This window comes from Poecilia mexicana, unplaced genomic scaffold (genome assembly GCF_051168715.1).
Source record: "Poecilia mexicana isolate PSO_F unplaced genomic scaffold, ASM5116871v1 scaffold_19, whole genome shotgun sequence".
NCBI lineage: Eukaryota > Metazoa > Chordata > Actinopteri > Cyprinodontiformes > Poeciliidae > Poecilia > Poecilia mexicana.
This window is the reverse complement of record NW_028263388.1, coordinates 20851779-20878833: the sequence shown is the minus strand read 5'-3', so window position 1 is coordinate 20878833 and position 27055 is coordinate 20851779. Positions and strand designations below refer to the sequence as shown.

General features: G+C 35.9%; 2 protein-coding genes across 2 annotated transcripts in view; one reads left to right on the top strand and one right to left on the bottom strand.

Moving 5' to 3' along the window:
• Positions 1–687, bottom strand: part of LOC106907664 (rho-related GTP-binding protein RhoN) — a 33644-nt gene extending 32957 nt beyond the window's left edge. Inside the window, exon 1 of the mRNA XM_014973486.2 lies at positions 400–687. Within this exon, the coding sequence (XP_014828972.1) occupies positions 400–504 (105 nt within the window). The 5' untranslated portion in view covers positions 505–687. The remainder of the gene's footprint in view (positions 1–399) is intronic.
• Positions 688–4872: 4185 nt separating this feature from the next.
• Positions 4873–26464, top strand: LOC106907674 (NADPH-dependent quinone oxidoreductase VAT1). Its single transcript, XM_014973496.2, has 6 exons — positions 4873–5523; positions 18099–18306; positions 23056–23226; positions 23315–23404; positions 24387–24625; positions 26060–26464. The coding sequence occupies exons 1-6, from the start codon at positions 5110–5112 to the stop codon at positions 26261–26263; spliced, it is 1326 nt and encodes a 441-aa protein (XP_014828982.2). The 5' UTR covers positions 4873–5109; the 3' UTR covers positions 26264–26464.
• Positions 26465–27055: the final 591 nt, after the last annotated feature.

Sequence of the window (27055 nt, the reverse complement as noted above, 5' to 3'; positions counted from 1 at the left end):
TTAACTGTCAGCTGGAGACTGATTTAATTACTGATTTTTCTTCCTTTTCTAAAAAATAAAAAGTATAAAAAGTAAAATGATCATAAAAGTTTGTTTAAATATTATCTTTTTTGGATATTTTAACTAAACTAGAGACTGTATCTTAGAAATGTCCGTTCCAATCATATGCATGTTTAAGAATATATATAAAACTCTATAAGTCATAACTTAAGTCATAAGTCTTAAGTCATAACTTTAAGACTAACAGCTAATAAACAAAAGCTGATTTTTCAAGTTTTATGCCAAAACAGTTAAAATTTAAGCCGTCTCATCGCCTTTTTACGAGGCTTTACGCACCGCAGCTGATGAAATATCCGCGGATGCGTTTTGTTTTCTTAAAATAAAAAAATGTGTTTTTACCTCTGGATACGAGTCTTTGGCAAAAACATGAAGGAGAGCCGTCTTCCCGCACTGAGAGTCCCCGACCACCACGATCTTACAGCGAAGTAAAGCCTTGCTCTCCATCACTGGATGGCTCTGCTTGTCATTTAGATCCGGTCTGCGGGTCGTGGAGCAGAGGTTCTGGTGGTTCCGGAGGATTCCTCCTGAGAAATGAAACGACGGGGGAACAGTTCAGTCCCACACGGTCTCTGTCGGGTTCGGCGGCACCATGCTCCGCGCTGCGCTGCGCTGCTCTGCTCCAACAGCCGAGGAGTTCTGGGATCATACCTGGATATAAAGGTGACGCCATTAAAGATCTGCTTCCGTTTCAGTTCTATCACAATAAAAGCGCAAAAACGTTTCTGCAATAGTTTGAAATTACCTTCAAAGATTAAATATATCCATCTGTAAATTACATTTATTTTTGAATTGAATTGAATCTAAGTTAAACACAAAAATAATTAGGTTTCGACGTTTTGGCTACACTGTAAAAAACATTTTATGACTCAACTTGACTCAGTCTAGTTTCCTTGTTTGACTCAGTTAAGTTCTGTCAACTTAAATTAAGTTCAAAACACTTCATTGCTGTAATTTCAATTAAGTTGACTTAACTGTCTTTTCCAATTATATTGATCTAAAAATGATTAGATTTTTTTTTTCAAGTTGACCCAACTTATTTAAGTTTTTACATTATTACATCAAGTTCACTTAACATAACATTTTATGATTTTTTCTTTTACTTTTTAACTCATTTCTAAGTTAAGTTGGCTTTGCAATGTTTATTTTTTCACTCAATTTTTTTATGTTAAATGAGAAACACAAAGTTTTATGGACATTATTTTTATTCAAGTCAGGAAAATTTTCAAAATTCATACATGAAAATTTTGCAAATTTTCACCAAAAAAACAGAAACAAAATTCATTAAAAAAGAAAAAACCTTAAAGGACAGAAAATGAAATTGCAATATATTCGTTTATAGATTTTAAGCTAAAAATTCTGTTTCTTTTTCTTTGAAAAGAATAAATATTAGTTTATTGTACATATGAGAGATTTTTTCATAAATAAGGAAAGAAAAAGCAAATAGAAACAGAAGCTCCAGTGGCTGATCCTGTTTATATACAAATTAGTGTTAGCAGTGTAGCACAGCTAGCTGTGAGGAGAAGCTAGAAAAACATTTAGGTTTAAAAAAAAGTCAGGAAGGCAGTTGAAGCTGCATGAAAAAAAACATAAAACATAACATTATCATATTTGATTGTTCTTTCTCTTTTTCTCCCTTTTAAATATGTCTAATATTAAACAGATTGTTAAATTTCTTTGCAATTAAAAGAAATTGTAAAAAGGAAAAATAACTAGACGAGACAACAAATTTGATTTGAAGGCTGAGTTTCTGCACTTCCTGTTCTTCTCTGACTAATTATAGTTCACTTGATGCGTTTCCATGCTTTCCATCAGTTTACACAACTATTCTGTTTGCACGAAGTTTAAGTGAATAAATGGGGTAAAATAAACAGAATAAATAAAAAAGTTATTTTAAAATACTTTTCTCGCTCATATAATTGGAAATAAGAATGGGGCGTTAAAGTGATACTTTTAATTTGGTGAATCTGGTTCATTAAATTGCACAAAACGCGGATTGTTGACATTTTTGTGTAATGACAGGAAGTAATTTAGCTGCTCTGAGAAACACTGTGTGTCTTTTGTCACTGATAATGTCAGATTTGTTTGGCTCAGGAAATCTCTACTATTGATTAGTTTTTAGCGCCATCGTCTGGTCAAAAAAGAAAAAAGTAGAAATGGATAACAGCAACTTCAGTTTTTAAGTGACATATAAAGATACACCATTTTGTTTATAGTTTTAAATCTTGGTATTATGGAAAAAATGCACCTGGAACGTGATTTTTTTCTAGTTATAGCTGGAGTTTCGTTGCTAATTGCACCATATAGGCTAATAATATTATTAAAAACCTAAATATCAAATCAGTGTTTTAAATTTTTTTCAATTTTAAAACATTTTTTAAAACTGACATTTTAAAAAATGTTTTACATCATCTTATAATGTAATCCCTTCATCAAAACCAAACCTGGAATGTTGCCTTGATTCTTCATGTGATTCTTGATTCAAATGTGGCCTGACGTAGCTTTTTATGTGGCCCTCTAGTCTCCAAATAACATAAGTCCCTCCAGTTTTTCAACAAATCTGCAATACTCACTCAAAGTTCACACAAAATCAACAAATCCCCACATTTTTTCACATTTTTACTGCAAATTTTTTCTCAAAATTGGCAAAAAACTTTGGATTTAATTGATTGCTGCCTCAGCCTTACTTGAGGTCAAGTTATATTAGTGATCGATACGGCGATTAATAAAAAGTTAGGTTTAACATCATACATTAGCACAAATATCATAAAAATTTCAAACAAATATTTCTAAATTTGCACCACAAAACCTGTTATTTTGATTGCAAAAAAACAAAAACAATCATAAAATCCTGGATGGACTGATTAGTGTGAAAAGATGATCAATATTTAATTTTAAGAAACTAATAGCTTTTTATTGACATTTTAACAGTTGCACTGGTTTTATCAATACATCCTGGCACAACCGGCCCTTTAAGAAAATTCAGATTTTTGATGTGGTTTTAATAGATGTTCATGCCTCCCACAAACCCTTTTCTAATACCGCCCTGGGCGACTGCCCATTTGTTCCACTACTGTCTGAGAAAAGCAGATGATGAAGATGTACTTTTATTTTTCAGTACCACAGTGGGTCACCATGCACCAAATCAACAAAAGAGTAACTTCCTGAGAGGAAGTTTCGTTTGTTTACAGCAACACAATTTAACAGGGGTGTATAAACTTTTCAGAGTAAATTTAAATGTTAAAAGTCAGACCCCTGGATCGGCAATACTTCTCTAACTCCATCTGAACTTCATTAGGAATAAGAAATGGTGTGGAAATTGCAAAGACTCAAACCCACTAAAAAAAAAAAAAGAAAAAATCAGCTCTGTGTTTGTCACCACTTCCTGTCAGCCTCATTCAGTCAGCAGAAAGAAATGTAACAGCAGCAGCTCTGAATGCAGGATGCAAGTGTGTGTGTGCAATACACTGTGGGTGTGTTTTATACTTCAGCTGGTCAGAGCAAGAAGTCTAAGTTCACTGTTTAACAGCTGTTCCAAAAAGACAACAAAATAATAAAAAAATGCACTAATAAAAGCTTCAATTAGTGACCAACAACTAGGAAACACATTTAATCCAATCTGTTTTATTTCTCAATGAATGCAAGTAAGAAATTATATTTCTTTCAGCTGTAAACTGGAGAAAATCCAGTCTTTCGTCAACGGGATTCCAGTGTCCGGGTTTTGTGTCTTTCCGCCTCACATCCCTGAAGTTTTTTATGCCAACATAACAGATCTACCAGTTTTTCAAACCTCCGTCAAGTTAGTCAGAGAGAGAAAGAACAGCACCGGAAGTCAAGTTTACCCATCATAATAAAAGATTTTGTTTATTTTTTTTCCTACCGTGATAATTTATTCACATTTGAAACTTGACATTTCAAATATGACACTAAACAAATAAATCACGCTAAGAAAAGGTAACATGCTTTCATATTTCATGTACTGATTTATGTATTTATATATTTTCACAACTGCTCAGCTTCACTGATATTCATTTATATGACAACATTATAGGAAAAAAGTTACACATATTTTACAAATACATAAAAAAAAATAAAAACAAGAAAATAATAAGCATATGGAGAAAATTTAAATCCTACTAATTAAAAAATATGAACGTTTTTTTTGTTGTTTTTCTTTTTTTGCAATGCAATTTTATTTTAAAAAGACAACTTGATACAGAGGCTAATCACTTAACAATCATGTCCAAAATTAACCCACATCCATCTAAACCAGACTTTAGAAAGAGCTTACAATGGTAGTAGCCCAGGGCTCCAAGTTTGGGGGGCACCCATAGATATTAAAATTTTAATTTATTTTTTATTTTTTTAATGAATGCATGTTTTGTAGACTTTATTGTTTATGTAAGAATCAATACCATGTGAGTTGTATAATATTTTGGTATTTTTAAAAATATAAACAGTACTCAAGTACTTGAAGAATACAAATTAACGTAATTTATTTTGGCAACAACAGAAGTTGTTCGAAAACAACTTACTTAATAAGGACTTATTAAACCTTCCATCATCAGTTCATACCTAATTATTTATGAAACTACCTATTGATGTACTTTAATTTACAAAAGCAACTTTTTTTTCTTCTAATAAATCCGACCATTATTGTTATTATTATTATTGTTGTTGTTGTTGTTGTTGTTGTTGTTAACAGGCTTTAAAATGTGTTTTTTTTTTTTGTTTTGTTTTTTTGTGCTACTTGCCTAAACGATCCAGCTGCCCTTTGAGATTTATTTTGAAAATACCCACCGGAAATCCTATGGTTATTGTGTCGCGCCTCATTTTAACCACTTGTTGAGTGGAGCGCACACGGGAACCAGAGAGGGGCAATCTGGTTTGCAAACAAAGCGGGTGTCTTTATAAGGAGCCTCTTATTTATGAAAGCTGTTTGAATCGGAAACATCTTTCTTTAATTTTCCCGTTTCCGCTTCCTGAGCCTCCGGACTCCAGCAAACGGACACGAGCTGAAAATCTTGTGAAAGCTTCTTAAAAGTGGAGAAGATGATGTCTGGTGAAGAAGAGGCTCCAACTCCGCAGCAAGAACCGGAGCAGGTGACGAAGACCGACGAACCTCCACCGGCCGCCGCTGCCGCCGAAGAAGAGGAAAAAGCCAAGCCGGCATCAGGCAGCGGCAGCCCCGCATCAGCTGAAGAGGAGAAGCCCATCACCTACCGGGCTCTGGTGCTGACGGGATACGGAGGCTGCGATAAGATCAAGCTGCAGGTGAAGAGCATGAAGAAGGCGTCGCTGAAGGCCGGGGAGGTTCTGGTTCGGGTCAAGGCGTGCGGGCTGAACTTCGCCGAGCTGCTGGGGAAGCAGGGGCTGTACGAGCTGCTGCCGTCCCCGCCCGTCACGCTGGGCATGGAGGGCTCCGGGGTCATCGAGGCGGTGGCGGAGGACGTGACGGACAGAAAAGTGAGTAACTGAACGCGTTCACTCGCCCACACGCACTGCCGGTTAGAGGATTTATGGGGGTCAGGGCAGGATTCAGGGTGGGGGCCCAGCAACCTCCATACCAGCTCTGAAATTCCTGTTATTGATCATTTTAATCATGTTTGCGTTTGGGTGTTAAAGCTGCAGTATGAAACTTTTATTTTAAAAAATGTTTTTTTTTGTTTTTTTACATATTTGTTAAAACCGTCACCATGTTGTGACAGATTAAGACACAGATAATCTGTGAAAAGATGTATCTCCTTCCTGAGCTACTACTGCCATCTGGAAAAAAAGCATCAGTCCTATCCCAATAAGCAATAAATCAATTAACCACAGGATAAATTGAAATGAGCTCATTAATTTCAATTTGCATGATTTATCATTTTTCTCTTTTCGCTCTACCAAAAACAGGATGACGAAAGTCTTTTTAGTAAGTTTGTGAAGATCAACTTTGTTCAAAGAGTCTTCATAATTTATTTTATTTGTTGTTTCTGTTGTTTTGCTTATTTATTTTGGATATTTAAAATGTCTTCCAGTTCCAATGTTAAATGTTCATTAGAAAGTAAAGTTTATTAATCTTTGAGAACGTGTTCCAGAGTAATTTCTTGGAAATGGCCTTAAATCAACAATATTGTCGTTTATTGTGATAAATTATGGGATAATTTATTGTTTAGCAAAATTTATTACCACTCCCAATCAAAAACCACCAATCAGAGCCAGGAGGCATCAATCAAGCTCATGTAGTAGCTGCTAAATGTGCCCAGTATGGAGAAACAACTTACCGTCATCAGTGGCTATGCTAACTAGCTTGATCTAAATCAATAAGTAAATTAAGATTATTTGTATAACACATTTCAGCAACAAGGCAGTTCAAATCATAAACATACAGTCACAAAAACACCACAGTAAACAAGTAAACATTATATTTTATTAAGTGCTATCATTACACATCAAAATGTTGGTCAATGTTTCATTCAAACAGGCGGGTTTTAAGTCTGACAAAACTTTAAAAAAATACTTTTTGAGTTAAAAAAACAGACTTGATCGTTTGCTTTTTGAATAATTGTGAGCCGTTCATGTACTGCGGGGCTTTTCTTCTGAAAGCTGTGTGGGATGAAGCTCTCTTCCTGCATTATGCTCCACTCTGGTCTTATGAAAGCTGCCACTGTCTGGTTTACGGCGCGGCCTTGAGGCCTTTTCTTTCCCTCACTCACAGCAGGAGCGCCTCATTTCCCTCCTTCCTTGATAAGAACTTTCCACATATTCATTTAAATTACTGCCAGGGCTGACATGTAAACAGATGGATCAGTTCTTAACCAGCAGATCGATAATGGCTGCTCTGATCAGAGAGTATTAAAAGTGTTAGGACTAGGGCTGTTGTAAACGAATATTTTAGTAATCGAGTAATCTATCGATTATTCTTACGATTAATCGAGTAATCGGATAAAAAAAAATTATAAAATGAAATATTGGTAAATCTGGCATAATACCGGTGTTACTATCAGATATCAATATCAGTCCAATTTTTCATATTTGAGCATCCCTAACAGTTGCTTTTTTGTAGTTTAGAAAACTAACCTGTAACAATAATGGCTCACTTTCTAAGTTAACCAGAAGTTATAGAAAAATCTGAAATTATATTGAATGTAATAACAAAGAGGCAGGCTCACAAATATGCTTATAAAAAATGTCTACAATCCAGCTTTTAGTTTATGTATTCATCTTCAGTGAGTTTAATAGATTAATTAAACTCACCTTGCCACCTAACCTGTCACGCTTTGGGTTTGAAAATACGGAAAATGCCGCCTGGAGTGGGAGGAGAGGGCGAATGAACGAACGTAAGATGGGGTGGAGGGGAGGAAATAGACCAGCGGACTGACGAACCGTTAGACCGGGGGACGAACACGGGGGAAGCAATACGGGATATTTACGACACCTTCACTGGTCACACTCAGAAACTCATCTACCAGCCATGTACGATGCGCTCCGCCACCCGTTTCTTCAGACCGGGATATGAAATTTATTGTGCGGTTCGTCGGTAAAGCTACATTTACACGGTAAGCATCAGCTACTCAGCCGCCCGCCCTGTTCAGGCTATCCGCTCACCTCAGCGCTCTTCCCGCCGTTCGCTTTCAACCAGCAGCCCCGGAGGAGAAATGCTGCCGTACTCCAGGCATTCCCCCAGTCATTTTAAGGATGCTTATTGGTTCCCCAAAAACGATAAAAAGTCGGGCATTATCATCAATCCATAAAATCCCCACGGGCCAATCTTGAAGATTGGACTTTATGCCGCTGAGACTTAGCTTTTGTCAACAACTCAGAGGCGGAAGTGAGAGCTCCGCGCAACGCAAATGAAGTCCCGGCCGGAACACGGTGCGCTAACTAATAAAACATAAATTAACGAAGCTTCGAGGCAGGTAAATTTTCCTCGAGGAATTTTAGTAATCGAGGTACTCGAATCATTCGAGGAATCGTTTCAGCCCTAGTTAGGACACATTATTTATTATTTGAGGCACCTTTTCATGAGGTGTTTGTTCATTTATACTGATCCACAGGTCAGTGGGTTGTCTGTTTCCTCAGGCATACTGTTTTTTTATTTTTATTATTTTATGGCATCTTATTGAAGATAAAAGCAGAGCAAGTCATGCTAACCTTGCAGCTTTTGCTAAAAGTTCAGCTACTTCCTCTGGTGGCTCAGACTGGAAGGAGCAAATCAAACCTCCTTACAATGCATTTCTCCAATTATATTAAAAATATATATACTTTATTGATCCCAAATGGAAATTTAAATGTTTTAGATTATGTTATTCAGGTTTCTTCAAAGAGTTGTTGTAGATACTTATGGAGCACATGTGTCAAACACGAGGCCCGTGGGCCAAATCTGGCCTTCTGCAGCTTTTTTGTGGCTCTTTAGACTCCAAATGACATCAATAAGTCCCTCCAGTTTTTCACAAATCTGCAAAATTCACACAAAGTCAACAAATTCCCACATTTTTTCTGATTTTTAATGCAAATTTCTTTCCAAAATTGGCAAAAAACGTTGGGTTTAAGTGACAGCTGTCTCTGCCTCAGTGGATGTCAAGTTATATCTGTGATCGATATGGCAATTAATAAAAAGCCACTTTTAACGTCAAATATCAGCTCAAATATAGTCAAAATTTCTTACAAATATTTCCAAATTAGCACCACAATATCTATGATTTTGATTTAAAAAACAATCACAAAATCCTGGATGGACTGATCAGTGTGAAAAGATGTTCAATGTTATTTAATTTTAAGAAACACTTATTAAATTCTAAAATAAACAGATATTTACTGATATTTTAACAGTTTTATGGATTTTATCAATGCATTCTGGCACAACCGGCCCTTTAAGAACATTCAGATTTTTGATTTGGCCCAGAATAAAAATGAGTGAAAATCATGTCAGCGGTTTTATTTTTAGCACAGCTAATGTTACAACAGCAAGATAAACGCTGGTAACTATGGCAACCGGTGACGGTTTAAAGGCCAATCGGCTCTTTCCGAATTGTTCGCCCATCCGCTGTGTTTACAAATAATTCCTCACAAGCTGTGGTAAGGAAGCATTTCCTGTAGCTGTCTGTGTCACAGTGAATCTGAAGAAGCCTCTGAAAGAAGACGCAAAACTTTGTTGCTTTTCCACGAGAGTTGGAGAAACACAATTTTGCAATTGCAGTGTTTCCATTAAATAAGAGAAAAAATTTAAATAACATGTGAATAAGTTTATTCAGAAACATCATCCTCCAACTACTTCCTGTCGGGGTTTTTTGGTCTTTTTCAAAATAGCTGTTTTTCCAGAAAGCGAATTTATTTTCGTAATTCCAATTTGCACAGTTGATATATAGCAGCGTCATGAAGAGCAGACTCAGGATTGTCCATAAAATTAGCTTAACTTATCTTAGTTTTTACACATAGAAAACACAAAATGTTCACATTTTGGTTTCCTGGATGTTTTTCTTTTTGCATTTACAAGGAACAGAATTTGTTGCAGCTATTAAATACACCAATAAACTGTTCTCATGCTACAACCACAAGCTTCAGTGAACTTCATAGGGTTTTATGTGATAAAGCTACACAGAGTGGCACACAATTGTGCATTGGAAGAAAAATACAACGTTTTCTGCAAATTAAAATAAAAAAAATTGTCGAGCATTTTCATTCAGCTTCCCTGAGTCTGTACCTTTTGCTGCAGTTAGACTGCAACTGCAAAATAAAAATGCTATCTAAAGCTAGCAAACTGTTGACGCTTAATTGTAAATGTCAGCCTTTTGCAGAAATGCATAGTTGATGCACTTTGTAAGGTGTCAATACATGAAATGCATCTCCGAGCGAGACTTCACTTCTTGTTTTGAGGCCAAATTTAGATTTATTCTTGCTGACAAACTCTGAAACATTTTTCAAGCCTGATCTGAAGATCAGCAGTGCCAATTTTAGTGACGTCCTTAGAATAGTTTCAAGAACCTAGACTTTTTGATGAAATCCATTATAGAGATGGCATACTGCGACCTTCCACTGCCTTAACAGGCAAATAAAATACTAAAAGTTAAAAGTTCAATATGTTGGTTTTATTAAGTCTCTTCCTTCTTTTCCAAAGTTGCAAGAATCCAATCAACTGCTATAGACCTCTGTAGAAAAAACCACAGTAACCCAAAGTCAGATTTTGGCAGGAACTAGTTATAATTACTCAAATTGATGCATATGTAGTAAAAATACTTTTTATAGTATTTGTGCTACATTGCACAGTTTTACTTTTATTTGAGTAATTTTATTATGAAGTACCTCTACTCTTAGGTGAGTAAAATTTCTGGGTTTTCTACCCACTAGAAGAAAAACAGACGCACATCTGCAATTTTTGATGAAATTTATTAAGTTTTGTATTGACAGAAACTGATTTGCAAAAGATTCTTTCTCAGCATGATTTTTAATGCCGCACCACGTGAACAAACGCATTCACGTGTGATTTTAATCGCATTTCTTAAATAACGGCAACACTGCAATTGCGAAATGTAGTTTTTTCAACATTAGAGGAATATTGACAAAATTTTGCATGCATTTGTAATGGAAACGGTTACTTAAACTGTACCTCTGAGCTGTTATGTAATCTATATTTACGTCTCCAGTCATTGGACAGAAAGGTTGCAGCTGCATGTCTGTTCTACGCTAACTCCCTGCCTGCAGCAGGCTCTGCTCAGTAATACCAAAACTGGAATGCAAACGCAGCTCATCATAATCAATGCATTTAAATGAACCAAAACAGTTCTGGTAGGTTTAAAACGAAGGGAGAGGCATACATTATCAACAACGAGTCCGACTGGCAGGAACAACTCTGCTTAATCCTCCTCCTGAACACCCAGCCTGACCCTACTGATTGTTTTCAAATCATTGTTATGCTTTAAAAATAATCTGTCTTTGCTCTTAAAAAAAAAAAAAAAGAAGCAACATTGTCTTATTTGAATATTTTCCCATGTTCTGTAGCAAGTGTAGGAATAAGTTTGAAATGTTCTGTACTGGGTTTGGTTGTGCTATCATACATGGTTGACATGTTTGTTATCTAAGTTTTACCAAAGCTGCTCATTATCCCTTGCTGTCTGTAAAGAATTTCCCTCCCCCTCCTCTTTCTACACTCTCCCTCTCATTCCTTTTGCCATGTTTCCCCTCCGCTTTCTTAGAGCAGGATTCCTGTAAACACTGCAGTGAGATTTAGGGCAGAAACCTCAAAAAGGAAGTACAGGAAGCAGTCGGAAATCCCAGCAGAGTTTGGGGCTAAAAATCTGAAACTTATCCACCCTGAAGATGTGAAGATTTGAAGAAAAATGGAGTCCGCCGTCGCCACGGGTTGTTTGGCTTCTTTTTGTGTAAGAATTTGGGTGGGCCTTGCAGTATGAGAGCAAAGAGCTGCAGACAATAACATAAAAGGATGCCAAAGTGTTTCTGAAGCGAGGCGGACCAGGACAGTGTCTCCAGATAAGGACTGCAGGGTGTGGCTGTTTCATAAAACATTTGAGAACGGGACCGACTGGCCGTGGAGGTCAGGATCCCTTTAAAGCTCATCATCGATTTCAGTGGAACTGGACAATAAATCTATAAATATACATGTATCACAACAGACGTGTGATCAGTATCAATACATAGATCTCATGTGATGTCACACTTCGGTCAACTTTGTAACTGGCAGCCATCTTGGCAGGCAGTTGCTGTGGAGTTGCTATGACAACAATAAACAAGCCACAAGCTTAGAAGTAGCTCTCGCCTCATTCCTAACTTATATACAAGTACCTTACAACTACTTGATTACTCTATGTAATACTAAGATAAATATCAGTGATATTTACTGTAGCACTTGCCACCGAATTAGCAAAATTAGCTTAGATAATGTAGCTTTTATCTGCTAGCTAAGACGGACCTGTAGTCTACGTGTTTGCTACTGTATTTACTTATTCTACTAGTTACCAGAAGCTTGTAGTTCACACAAAGAGTTTGTACAAATCCATTTAAGTTTATTGTTGTATGCACTCTTCGTGTTCACTAGAATGGAGGCAGCTTGTCCACAACATATTTTCCTTCTCCGTCTCATACAGATTGATCTCAACAGCAGCCATTTTGCTCATGTATCTTTCTCTCGCGCATTGGTCAAGAGCATCCACATGTCTTCTTCTTGTTGGTCTCGTAGACATTTGTCCGCTATGCATTGCTCATGTGCTTGCCTACTAAGATGGCGCGGATCACTTGTAGAATATTCACTGAACTCCCAATCCAGAACCGCACAGCATTCTGGGAGACATAGGCAGAGGAAAGGCTTTAGTGACTCAATCTCTCACGGCCAACTAAGCAAGGTTGGTGGAGTCAACTAATTCACTCATTCTTTGGTTACCTAGCAACCCACTCATTCTTTTGGTTACCTAGCAACCACCTGTTGAGTAACTTGCGCAGCAGCAGTTTCAGGTTTGGATGTTTTACAGTTTTCACCAGAACAGCCTTCAGGTTGTTGGGCCGTTTTAAGTCCCTGGTTCTGGTGCTGCTTTCCCAACAGGTGGTATCGGAAGAGATTACATTCCCCACAACAAACTCTGACTCTGTTTCTGTTAAAAACTAAAATCATCTCCTCTGTTTTGTTCATATTCATAATGAGCGTTTTGGCTACAGGTTCATCCGAGTATCGCAGATGTCAGGACTTTGACTTGTGCTGGGACTCTCGGTCACTAAATGTTAAAGTAGTGACTTATTAAAACTGCAGAACATTTATTAACTGTTGTGAAATAAAGCAAGCGTATTCAACTGACACGGATCTTGTTGTTTACAAAATATGTTGACCATAACTCTGTAAAACAATCAATTCCCCAAATTTTTGGTGATATATGAATTTTTTTATGTTTTTCAAATCTATGATGATTTCTAAAACTTTTTAATGCAAAATTCAGATGAGTTTTTTTCTTTCAGTTCATTGTTGAGCATTAAGCATTTCACAGTAAAATTTACTTTGCCATTATTTTTTAATACAAAGTTAAATGGAATTAAAAATTTTCCATCAAAACACAAACTTATTCGGCGGCAGCGGACTTGTGACTTGACTTGGAGGAAAATGACTTACGAGCATCTTTGTTGCCTACTTAATCCATCTCAAAGCAACTTAAACCGCTTATATTCCATCTGAAGATATAAATGCAGATGATATCCAACTTTCAATGGTTTTCAGCTCCTATAAATTACCAATGACCAATGTATCTAGTTTAATGGAAAAAGGGAAAAAAAATAGAATTCTGACTGTTTTCTTCTTTTCTCTTTCCTCCGAACTCTGACTTTTCCTCTTGGAATTTTGACTTTCTTTTCCTCAAATTTCTGACTTATTTCTTTGGAATTCTTTTATTTATTTATTTTCAGAAATTCTTTCTTTCTTAGAAACCTGACTTGTTTTTTCAACTTTTCTCTATGAATTCTGATTTTTCTTTCTTTTGGCTCTTATTTATGACTTTTTTGATTTCCAACTTTTTTTTTTCTCTCTCTCTGAATTCCAACTTTTTTCTGGTAATTATGACTGACTTTTTTCTTGAACTGAATTGCTGTTATATATTGGGAGTGAATAATTGGTGTCACCATCCCAATATCTAGCAGCGATTTTGCAATTACATGGTTTCCTGAGGTGGTGCAGTCTTAATGTTTCTAAATTAGATTTTTGTCTCGTATTGAAATGGTGCTATATTCTGAATTCAACTTCATACCCATGAATGACAAAATTGCGATGAATTATGGAGGCAAATAATATTAAAAATGTTCAAATCTCAATTTTAGTTCAAGTTAATTTCCAGTTGTGTTTTTTTTTATTATTTTAGATTAAATTGTCTGTGGTTCAGATCCTTTTATTTTTTGGCTCAAACCAAAATAACATCTTGTGGTAGATTTTTATTGCAGATTTTATTGGATTATTGGATATAAAACACATTTAAGATGGGTACAAATTGACGCATTCTTGCTAAAAAAAGGAAGAGAAGGTGAAATTGGGTAAGACCAAAACTACAAAAATCTCAAATGGGGGTGAAATGTAAACCAGCATACCCTGCTTGATACTTTGGATTCTCATAATGGATCATGCATCTTCGTTGAGCTACAAACGGCAAACCAAATCAAATTTCAGCATCATATTCTTTTTTTGCTACCAAGTACTCCCTCATTTGCATTTATACAACTTATAGTGTGTATTTATTTAAGAAACTGACAAAAATCTAAAAATCTACATAAAATTGACTGATTTCTCAAGAGTCACTATTAGAAACTGTCATTCAGTAGTAAGAACATCTTTTTCAGTTGCTGTTTTTGAACCTCTGAACGTAAAATCAGATCAAATGTAAACTAGGGGTGTTTGCCATTAATTTAGCATAGATGGCTTTCCTAGGAAAAAAACACGTGCTTAAACTGCAGTCATTGTAAATAGAAATTATTTGTATTTATTTATTCTACTACTTTGTAAACAAGCGGTCTCCTGCAGAACATATACAGTTTAAACCTCTGTGATAGGCAATCAAGATATATAGAGTCACACAAGATAAACGCATAAGTATATAAACAGATTTAAGAATAACATACTGTACAGTAAGGACAAAATTACTACATAAACTATAGTGTGGTTATTAAAGGTAGTGTACTCTGGTCCACAGGAATGTGCAACAAAATAGGATAATTTAACATATTTTACAAAATGTGCAATAAAAACAGACTATTTACAAAGTGACAGTAAAACTGTGCAAATGGCATCAGAAACGTAAACATACAGAGTTTTTTGGGAGCAGTGATGGTTATAAGGCCTAACACACGGTCTGCAACCTTTACAGTCCAAAGAGCCATTTTTGCCTTTTGTCCAGCTAAATAAAACTTGTTTAGAGTCACAAATGTGACGTGACCTTTTGGAAAAAAAAAAAAAAAAGGCAACTCTTGATTCAACATCTCTAGCTGGGTTTGGTTTTAACAATATCATAAATGTGAAGTTTGTCAAAATGTTTGTTTATTCTTTTAACTTATTTTTGTTTAGTCAACAAGTTCTTTGTTCGGACATTTATTGATGTTTTAAGTTCTGTTATGCTGCTCTTGGCAGTTGGTGGTTACCATAGTGACCGGTAACTGGCAGCTCCTCCCCCTTTTTCCGTTGCCGTCGGTAACTGCAGCAGAAGCTTCTGGACTGATGTTAACCACCAACTTGATTTTGTCTTAGTGTGTCTGTCGAGAAGTCAACCTATTGGCCCTGAGACGAACATCGACTACAGGAAATGTGTTAAAGTACAACTATTTTATAAAAATTTTGGGGTTTTCAAATTAGGAAAAGTTCTTTCGCAAAAAGAGGATGAATAACTATTTTTCATGGGATGTTTCTTTTTTTTTTTGGTTTTTTTGTGAAAAAGGGACAGTAACCCAGGGCAGCGTTTTTCAGGGGTGTCCCAAAGACTTTTTTTAAAAATAATTTTTAGATTTTTAACGATTATGTGTTCGGCACATTGTACATTTTGTAGAAATTACCTGCCCAAATTAAGTGAGTTGTACTTTTATTTTTTGGATTTTTATGACTCTAAATAATACTCAAGTGTATGGAAATTATGAAGCTATAGTGAAGTTTTTCTGGGAATAACATGGAGTTGTTAACTACAGGATGTATTAAACCTACCATGCATCAGTTCATACTCGCTGTTGTGACTGTGTAATTTCCATTAGTATTTAGTAATTTTTCCGTAATAAGGGCCAATAAATACACAAAATGGAAACTCATAGAAACGCAGTCAGCAATTAAAACATTACATTTTGCCGCCGTTACACATCAGGCTGTTGATTAATTATTAATTTGTTATGTTTCAAAAGCAACTCTAAACAGGTGGGTTTTTACTCTAGATTTAAAGGAAGTCAGTGTTTCAGCTGTTTTGCAGCTTTCTGGAAGTTTGTTCCAGATTTGTGGCGCATCGAAGCTGAATGCGGCTTCTCTGTGTTTGGTTCTGGTTCTGGGGATGCAGAGCAGAACCAGAAGACCTGAGAGGTCAGGAAGGTTGCTATGACAACAGCAGATCTTTAATGTGTTGTGGTGCTAAACTGGTGAGTGATTCATAAACTAACAGTATTTTAAAGTCTATTCTCTGAGCTACAGGGAGCCAGGGGAAGGACTTTAGAACTGGGCTGTGATCTAACTTCCTGGTTTTAGTCAGAACTCCAGCAGCAGCGTTCTGGATCAGTTGCAGCTGGAGGATTGATTTGTTAGACAGACCTGTGAAGATGCTGTTCCAGTAATCGATGCAACTTCTCTGTGTTTGGTTCTAGTTCTGGGGATGCAGAGTGGACCAGAACAAATGATAAATGCATGGATGAGTTTCTCTAGATCTTGCTGAGACATTAGTAATGTTCTTCAGGTGATAGAAGGCCAACTTTGTAACCATCTTTATGTGGCTCTGAAGGTTCAGGTCAGAGTTCATCACTGTCATGTTAATATTATTACTCTTAACTGCAACACCACCCAGACAAATCTGTCCTTTTCTCCCCATACTGTCCGATTCTAGTGTTTATCTAAGACATCTAGACACTTCTTTCATTGAGTGCGTCGAGGTTTGACCTCTTCCTCCGTTATTTAGAAGAAGTTTGTCCGGTTGGTTAGGGTGATTGTTAAATGTCTGGGCACGCCTTGCCGTGTAAAAAAACTCTGTCAAAACATGTTTTTACAGCCCTGACTCCAGCGTCGCCTGCAGTCATTTAAGTTCATGCCATCATTTCAGGAACTTAAAGTGACGATCATGCAGTTTGGGTATCACCCTGCAAGGCAAAAATGTGTCATAAATTTCAGTGTCCAGATGCCGGATCAGATCAAAAACCGGGGAGTCATCTGAGGTGAAAGTAAAGAAACATTTGCAGTTACTAAAGAAGAGTTACAACATATGAAAGCTCTGTTTATGTCTGTGGAAGAGCCGTCTAATGTCATGAGTTGATTTCTGCAGGAAGTGGGTGTAGTCACTCGGCTACTAAAACTGTTGGGGAGGAAGCAGAGTAGCGTTCGCAATCAGATCACACTTTTCCTGTGTCCTTTGCTGTTTTGGCCTCTTTTCTTAGCTATGATGATATTTTTTTTCCATTTTGAAGAAATGCAGAGCATAAACATTTTCCAGAAGCAAGAAAAGGATCCAACAAATGTTTTCTCAAAGCACTGTTTCAGTTTATGTTCAACTGTACAGAATTTGGTTAAAATTTTGGTTAAAGGTTAAATATTTTTTGAACTTGTAGTTAAGTTTTCCAAGTGACTTTCTGATTATCCTAAAGACTTTTAGGAAAATATTGTGTTAACTGACGAGTCAAAATGTCAAAATTAATTTAATCAAGCTGAGTGACGTAGCTCAAAATTAAAATCTGATTGTTTTTAAGAACAGATCCAATTTCTGATTTTAATCTGATTTTATTTCTGCTAAAAAATTATTTACAAATATCAGAAAATATTTTAAACAATATTTTTTAAAAAGATGTTTTTAAATATGTTTCTAAAAATATTTTTTAAATATAATTTGAAATACTTTGTAAAATACCTTAAAATTATTTGTTTTTTAATATTTTAACAAAATATATATTTTTTTAATTTCAAAATATATTTTTTATTTTCAATAATTTATTTTTGTGAGTTGTACAAAGGAGTATTAGGGCAATCATTTTTATTTAATTAAAAGAAGGTAGTCATAATATTGGCATTAAAAACACAATTTTACCTTAAGAATGTCTTAAAAATTTGAGGAAAAAAGCTTGAATAATTATTTTTTTTAAATGTTGAAAATCTCATAAAATTGCAAATTGATTAGTGATTTTACATTCCAGAGTTTTTTGAAACAATAAGTTCAGAAACATGAACTTATTGCCAAAAAATTGGTTGCTTTTAGCAGCGGTAGAAAGCCAAACGGAACAAAAACATGTAAAAATGTGAATGTTGCTCAATACGTCCCCTATAAAACCTTGTGAAATACACGCCTCACAGCCACAGATTACCAGAAGTCACCAATTTCCTTTTTCTCTTGTCTTTGGCTCCGTTTCCTCAGGTAGGAGATCGTGTCATCGCCATGAACCGCCACGGGATGTGGCAGGAACTGGCGGTTGTTCCCGCTAACCGCACCTTCCCCATTCCAGACGGGATGAGCTTTGAGGAAGCCGCAGCTCTGCCCATCAACTACATGACGGCCTACATGATGCTGTTTGAGATGGCCAACCTCCGGCCGGGGAAAAGCGTTCTCATCCACATGGCTGCCGGTAAGAGCATGCATTTTAAGTTGTTGACCTTATTTTATATTTTCTAAGCTTTATTTTCCTGTGTGGAGGTGGGGAGTATCCAAAAGGTGTATTAAAGTAAGAGTGACACTGCTTCAACATACTTTTACTCGTATGTGGCCATCAAAAATATTACTTGAGTAAAAAGGTTTTGGTGAAAAGTTTCCTCGCGTATTAATTAGTTTGATCAAATTATTGATATTTGATATTTAAAAATTACATCATCAGGTGTTAATTAATTCATTAATTCACATAAGTAACAAAAATGAATGAAATCAGACAAATTATAAATTTTTTTCCAAATCAGTTTCTTTCAATATGAAACTTATGAAACTTTAACAAAAACTGCAGGTGTGTGTCTGTGTCTGGTGGACATTTGGTTAAAACATGTTTGTTTTTCATTCAGTGAAGTAGAGAATCCAGAAGCAAGAGTAGAAATACTTCATAATGAAATTACTTGCGTAAAAGTAAAAAGTACAGCATAGTAAAAATACTCCTAAAAGTGCATTTTCTTTTTCAAAAAAGTTACTCAAATCAATCTTATTGAGTAAATATAACTCTGATGGTATGCTGTTGGTTATGTTGTATGTCAATTTATTGATTTTAAATTAATAATAGAAAAAAAGTGGAATTAGATAATTGAAAATTGACCTTATAGTAATACTTAACAGCAAAGCAATATTTCTAGGTACTTTGCAGTCTTAAGTTTAAAAAAATGAACTTTCACCTTAAATTGTTCCTCATTAAGCTAAAGCAATAATAAGCTTAGCTTTAACTTAATTTGATCAACTAAAACGTCCGATTTTGAGACAGTTGGAGAAATAGGGAGCAGAATTACACCTAGAAATTTAGTGTTGCCTTCACAGCCGTCTTTTCATTATTGCAGGATGATGATTTACACAAAACGATAAACGGTGTGATACAGTAGATCTTAAAGTTGCACACACCTCAGTTAAAATGGAAGTTTAAATAAATAACCTAGGATTAGGTTACTTGAGGTTTAAAAAGTCTCTGCAGCAACAACTTCACATTTTTTGTCGACATTGTTTTTCTCTGTAACCTGAAGAATTGGCTTCCAAATCATGATTTTGTTTTTGAGAAAATCCCAAATGATTTGTCGCTTAGCTGGCAAAATATTTTAACTTTCGCCCTAGTTGAAGTTTTTAATTATATAAAAAATAAATAATAATGTTCTAGAGGAACATTTCCTCCAATCTCCAAGGCAAAATAATTTGAGTCACCAATCACTCAATAAAACTACTTTGAATGCCATTACTGTAGTGAAAAGTCATCAGTAGTGGTCAGAACTGAGGCTGTAGTGTGCGTGTGCGTGTGTGTGTGTGTGTGTGCGTGTGTGTGTGTGTGTGTGTGTGTGTGTGTGTGTGTGTGTGCGCGTGCGTGCGTGCGTGCGTGCGTGTGTGTGTTATTCATAAAAGGGCAGCCTGGATTGTTATCAGACTTGGTTCCTTTGGCAGCATGTGACATTTAAAGCAACCAGACATTAATATTCTCATAGGTCCAAATGTGTGCTGAATATGTTAAACTGATGCCTGTGATGGATCACAGTATGTTGTATAAAAATGATGATAAAATGTATCTTCAGCAGTTTTTTTATATACTATCTGAACAAGTAATTTAATTGCCAATTGATCAGATAGATATTTTTAAAAACAAAACTCAATTTCTGTAGGATTTTATTGAAGTAGTATTCTCCTTTAGATGTCAGCAGATCAAACAGCAATGACACTGTTTTATCTTATCTTAATTTATATGTATTTTTGCTATAATAACTTAACTTTAGCTTAATTTGCTTAGCTCCCTTAGCTTAGCTTTAATTTTGCTTCATTAACTTGGTTTTAGTTTAGCTTCTTTAACTTAGATTTAAATTAGCTTTAGCTTGTTTTGTCTAACGAGGCTTAAGTATTGGGTTACTGTTTAAGTTACTCTCCTATGCTACAGATTAGCTTGTTGCTGAATTTTGTTTTAGAGTTGCTTCTTTAACTCAGATTTAACTTAGACTTACCATAGCCTCCCTTGGCTAGCTCCACTTCAGCTTACCTTGCTGTATTTCAGCTTAGCAAACCCGTCTTAGCTTTAGCTACTTAGCTTAGATTGTTAACTTATATTTCTTGTCTTAACCTAGCTTTAGCTTAGCTCTCCTAGCTTAAGCTTACCCTACTTGGCTTTAGCTTAGCTTCCTTAACTTAGGTTTGCACTCTTATCTTGGATTTAGTTAAAGTTAGCTTTAACTAAATCTGACAACGCCATAGTTTAGTTTAACTAATTTAGCTTTTTAAACTTTGTTTTAAACTAGATTTAATTTAGCCTTGTCTTACCATCCCTAATTTAGTTTTAGTTTACCCTGCTCCAGCTTACCAGCTTAAATTTAGCTTAGCTCCCTTAGCTTAGCTTCAGATTAGCTTTCGTAAGTTAAGTTTGCACTACTAACTTGGCTTTTGCCTTTTTCCTTAACTTAGCTTTAGCTTAGCTTTAGCTCACTATCTTCAACTCATTTTTGTCTTGGCTTCCTTAGGTTGGTTGTAATTTCGCTTATTGACTTAGCTTTAGCTTCAGCTTTTGATGTATACATTTGTCCTAGTGCTGGGTGTCTGCTGTTTGTTGCTGGTTTTGACAGTAGCTGAAAATAATGTAAACTGCACTGACATTCATGACCCAGTCTCAAAGAACGGGTCATAAATAGCGTTGGAACTGTGATTTATGAAAGGTTATATAGCATAATTGAACTTGTGCTAATTGAATTTCATTAAAAAAATGTTCCACTTGTTTTGGTGCTAACAGTTTATTCCTGCACTTTCATTACATTTTCTTCATATTGAACCTAAATTATGGCGTTGTCAGAATTTGTTCATCAAGTTGCGTTGTTTGGATTTTTCCGACTTATAAATCAAATTTTAGCTTCTGAGTGCTGATTGAATGCACTATAACATACAGACAATTTGGATAAGAACATGGTTTCCATGAATAACTTTATCTAATGAGTCAGGACAGAAGAACTGATGCAGAATAATTATTCACCAAATTGGTTATTTAATTCGAGTGATTTATTCTTGGAATAGTTTGTGTACTTTTCAAGAAGTACATATCGGTATGTAGCTTTTTGATTTATGAAGCTCAGCATTTACCATAATATCAAAGTGCCAGTAAACCCCATCAGAGACAAAGTATGGGCCAGTTTTCCTCGTCTCTCTGCCTTCGTGTCACCTGACCTTCATCATCTTCGCTCTCGAAGGCTACCTGCTGGTGCTAAGCAACTAAATGTTTGGTAACTGACCTGTACAATTCATCTGCAAAAGGGCGGGGTGATGAAAAGGCCAAGAGGGATAACGGGTGAACCTGGACACCCAGATGACCTGCTGAAGGCTATGTTACCACGGAAACCGAATAAACTGATGCTGAAACCAAAGAGCACACACTTTGGTTTCAGCATCAGTTTATTCGTTTTCCAAGCTTTTAGCAGATGGAAAAATCACACCTCCAACCCAAACAGACCTGGATGTAATTTAATAAAACTGTTATTGAGCTTTTTTATATGTATTATATCAATGTATAACCAGATGATTTTTGTTAATTTATGTTTGCAAAGCTATTTTCAATTTTCCATAAGTGTTAGCGAATCTCTGGAGTTTTAAATTTTAGTTTTAAACCTGTAAATTGGAGATATGACTATTTAGAAGGTGTGTTATTCAGAAAACCTTTCCAAAAATAATATATATGCAACAGATGTGCCATAACTTTCTCCAGCTGAACAGAAACAGAAATGGGAACAATCTAGAGTTGGCATACAGCTTTACTTATTACAGCTAGACTGCAAAAACACAAAATCTTACCAAGTAAATTTGGTCTACTTTCTGGTGTAAAAATCTTAGATCACTTGAAATGAGACAAAACTAACTTACAAGCAACTTTTCAGGAAGATATAGGAGCTTATTTAAGTCAGTAATTCCTTAATATTGATGAAAAGTTGCTAGCTCCATTGGTAGATTATTTCACTTATAAAAAGAATTTTTTTCTATGTTATAAGTGAAATAATCTGAACTAATATTCTCAGACCTGAACCCTCAGTCGCATGAAGACGGTTACAAAGTCGGCCTTCTACCACCTGAAGAACATTTCAAGGATTAGGATTAATGTCTCGGCAGGATCTAGAGAATCTCATCCATGTGTTTATCTTTCGTTCTGGTCCACTCTGCATCCCCAGAACTAGAACCAAACACAGACGAGCAACATTCAGCATCTATGCACCATAGATCTGGATCGAACTTCCAGAAACAGAACTCAGCAGAAACAGTTCCTTTAAATCTAGACTAAAAAATAACTAGAGTTGCTTTTGGGTCACATAATAAATGGACCATGGACCAACATATTTCAATTGCATTTTGGCAATTGACAAAATGCAACGTCTGTTACAGGTTTTCATAATTTTTGACTATATGATGGGTTTCGACTGACTTGTTGCTGAAATGTGCTTCACAGACAGACTGGACTGACTGATATAAAATCATACTCTTGGTTTCTATGCAGGTTTTTAAATTCAAACAGGCTGTAGTGAGCCAGGATGAAGTTTTCTAAAGATGATCAGCAGAGTGCATATGTAACCACACAGATGCAGTTTTGTAATCACAGTGCAGAGCATTTGAAACTGCACCTTAACCAAAAAAACAAACCGCCTTCCTGATGGTGCCAGTCTCATCTGTGTGTGCACATCTGTAGGTGGCGTGGGAATCGCTGCTACCCAGCTGTGTCAGACCGTGCAGGATGTGACGATTTTCGGCACCGCTTCCGCTTCCAAACACGAGACCATCAGCCAAGGTGGCGTCACTCACCCCATCGACTACCGCACCAAAGACTATGTGACTGAGGTCCGCAAAATCAGCCCAAAGGGTGAGAAAACAAAACGGTTTTACTGCTCTGAAACAGAACATTCCTATTTTCTGCTGACTGTTTCTTTTCTTCTCTCTTTTATCTGCAGGAGTGGATATTGTCCTGGACCCTCTTGGTGGCGCCGACACTCAAAAAGGTTTCGGTTTGCTAAAACCTCTGGGCATGCTTATCGTCTTCGGTAAGTCATCGCATCTGAAGGAAATATTTTAGTTTAGTTGTTTGTTTTTAACAATGCTCTGTACACAACAGCTATTATTATTTTTATTTAATTTTAATTGTTTAGTCTGCTTATAAATACAATATAAGAAATAAGTGGATTATTCTTATATTTAATGGCGCCAAAGGAACTCAAGTCCAGTTTTGTTTTCTTACACTTTTATATTAAATGTTATTAATGCACACATCACTTTTATTGAAGAACAACATATGTATTTGATATTTACATTTGAAAATGTTGTATTTAATGACATAACCAGTTGTTTTCTTTAAGAACATACTGTGATTGTATTTTGCAAAGTTTGAACAAATATAATGGCTGGAACTGATGGTTAAATGAAGATGCATTAAAGCCATCAACCATCAAGAGCTAAGCAAGAAAAATAAAAATTACAATTGTTTTCACCATTTGTTACTTTGATACAATTCCTCTCATTCATGCAAACAATCACAGAATTTTCATGAACATTTTAAGATGCTCAAATAAACTTTAATCGCCGTCTCTGACCTTGTTCCCTTAAGTTGAGTTGCTTTTTATCCGTTTTGCTGTTAATCTTTTCATTTATTATTGTTGACATTCTCTGGTAGAGCTGTGTTCTGTTACCATAGCGACCTTTCTTTTGGCCAGAAAGTTACCAAAATAAAAGTATAGAACTTTAACAGTACTTACTCTGTTGGCCTTTGCACATTAAATTGTACTTACACAGATGATTCTACCTTTCTGTGAATTTCACTCATGGTATAAAATGGATTGTTTGAACGGATCTTTAAAGTGAAATAATCCTGAATTTTTCCCTCAAAGAGCCGTAAAGTAGCATTAATATAAACAAACAGCCTCTGTTAAAACCTTCAGGTCGCTCAGCTGTTATCTCTGAATTCTGGATTCAGAGTGCCAACATTTAAACGGCCGTTTAGATTTTGGTTTCATCTCTCCGTGGATCCAGGAGCAGCCAACTGTGTGACGGGCCAGAAGAAGAACCTGCTGGCCATGGCGAAGACCTGGTACAACCAGCTCACCCTCAACACGCTGAAGCTGATGCAGACCAACAAGGCCATCTCTGGCTTCCACCTGGGCTACATCCGGGATGAGGAGCTGTTTGAGCGGACTCTCGTTAAGCTGCTGGAGCTGTACCAGCAGGGCAAGATCAAGCCCCATATTGACTCCCGCTACCACTTTGAAGAGGTTAGTCTGAAGAAATATTCATGTAGGAATTGCTTGGCCTGTCAACATTTGAATGCACAGGTAACGCTAAACTTGTTTTTCTTCATTGCTGTTGAATTATCACTGTTAAAGGGGACCCATCATTTTTGTTCTTCCATTTGGGTCTCAGCTGAATCAGATTTCCTTTTATTGTCATTATGCACAACAAAAGTTAAAAAAATAGCAACTCTCGTAGGAAAGTCAAATAATTGAATAAAATAATAATAAATAAGAATATCTCAGTAAATATAAAATATAGTAGGAACACGGAACAACTGGGTTGTTAAAAAAAATAAATGATGATCAGGTTTTAAATGGATTGGCTGTGTTCTTAAAACAGCCCAAGTGTTTAAAAAACACACACACAAAAACAGTTGTTCTTTGGTAATAAGTTAAAAAAATTTTGGTGTCTGGAAAATGAGCCGTTTCGAAAACCTCTCCATTACTGATTACACCAAACGCATCACAGAACGCCACAGGAAATCATTCCTGCCTCTAGCTATCAAAATATACTACCCCCAACTCTTTAACTTCAAGTTTACTCTGGACTCTTCTGTAGATTTATTAATAGATTAACACATTTCTATGTACATACCTGCTGTTATTTTAGTTATTTTATATATGGGTCATTATATGCAATTTAAATTACATACAACGACTAATGTGTATATTTTTTAAATAAAATGTATACATTTTATTTGTTTGCTAATACTTTTACTCTTTGGATGGAGTAGTTTGTCAACAAATAAGCAATTTGGATGTAAAAATAAAGTATATTCTATTCTGTTGAGTCACATTCCATGGGCACTGCCTGTTACCTAGCAACGGCAGCCAAGCCCAACCCGTCGCCTAGCAACCAAAGCAGAATTTCAGAAGGTTTGGTCAACTAGTTTTACTGCTGCATGCGCTATTCAATGGCGGCTGGAAAAGAAAAATGTTTTTCTTTTGTTGTTGGTTGAATGACTTTGTTTAAAAATGGTCATAGTCCATAGACTTATCCTAACCTGTTCAAGGAAGCATAATTTACTAATGATAATTCCAGGTTTTGACCACTATGGTTAGGTTAGCAAGAAATTAAAAATTGTAAGCTGAAGAACTAACTGGAGGACTTTTACATTTTTCTGTAAACTGTCATTTAAATCAGAAATATATATATAATATACATCCTGCAAAATCACAAAATCTGGATCAAATCAGTAATTTTGATCCAGTTTCTAATGCAAATATCTTGGTGCGCTTAAAATAACGCAAAACTAACTTATATCTTTTCAGCAAAGTAGGAGCTTGTTTTAACTGAATAATCTCTAGTGACAGTTTCTACCCCAAAAGATTGCTTTGCTCTATGATGATCAAAAAGAGTGAACGTTTTTTTTTAATGATTAGGGTTCATGGTCACATCCTTTTCTTTATTCCCAGGTGGCTGACGCCATGAAGCGCATGCACGATCGTCAAAATATTGGGAAAGTCATCCTCCTTCCTGAGCCCAAGAAGAGTGAAGAGAAGAGTGAAGAGAAGACCGAATTGAACGCAGAGGCAGCGGAAAACGTGGAAAAAGCGGAAGCTGCCGTCAGCGAGAAGAAAGAGGATGCCGCAGAGGAAGTTGAAGCAGGAAAGGATTGAATAAGAGAATTCATTTCGGTGGCGTTTCCAGCACTTCCTCCACAAATCTGTCCCGTTTTTTTTTTTAAGGAGAAAAAATGTCTTGAATTTTGTGATTTTTGTCAGTATTCAGCTGTTTGTCTTTGTTGTGCAATATGTCAATAATGTTGTCTGGTTGGGAACACTTGTTTGTTTTGGAAATAAAAGTTCACTTTATTCTGATACATATCTGAAGAATCATTTATTGTATTAACAGACGGTGTGGAGAAGCAGCTCTGAAACAAACCAACACTGGTACCATTTGCATGAAACCGAACTTTGATGAATGACTAAGATGCTCGAGATGAAGAGCTTCACATAAACAAACTGAAGGACTGTGTCTGGCTGTGCTGACGGCAGGCCACGGTCATGTTTACCCACCGAATCAACCACCAATACTGAAAACTGTTGGGAAACTTCACATCACCACTGCAAATCCAACTAAAAACATGTAAAATCTAAGAATGTTCAAAACACAAAGGAAGAATGCAACTGAAAAGGACAAAAGTGATGTAAAATAGAAAAAAATAATTCAAAGAAAGTACTTCTTATAATTCCAGGAAGTATCATAAAAAATGGGAAAGTAAGTTTCCACAGTAACAATAGCAGTTTAAAATATATAATAGAAATATTAAATATAAATCCCAACTCTTAGTGTCTTTAACTTCAACTTTACTCTGGACTCATCAATAGTTTTATTAGTAGATTAACATTATTTGTAGGTCGTATTTAAAATACTAATGTGAATATTTTTTTAAATAAATTTTATATCCC

Bases quoted from the DNA above. Each gene is read 5' to 3' on its own strand.
- LOC106907674 (XM_014973496.2), top strand. From the start codon at position 5,110: ATGATGTCTGGTGAAGAAGAGGCTCCAACTCCGCAGCAAGAACCGGAG. The intron at 5,524-18,098 runs GTGAGTAACTGA...CCGTTTCCTCAG, and splicing joins AGGACGTGACGGACAGAAAA to GTAGGAGATCGTGTCATCGC. The intron at 23,227-23,314 runs GTGAGAAAACAA...TTTTATCTGCAG, and splicing joins CCGCAAAATCAGCCCAAAGG to GAGTGGATATTGTCCTGGAC.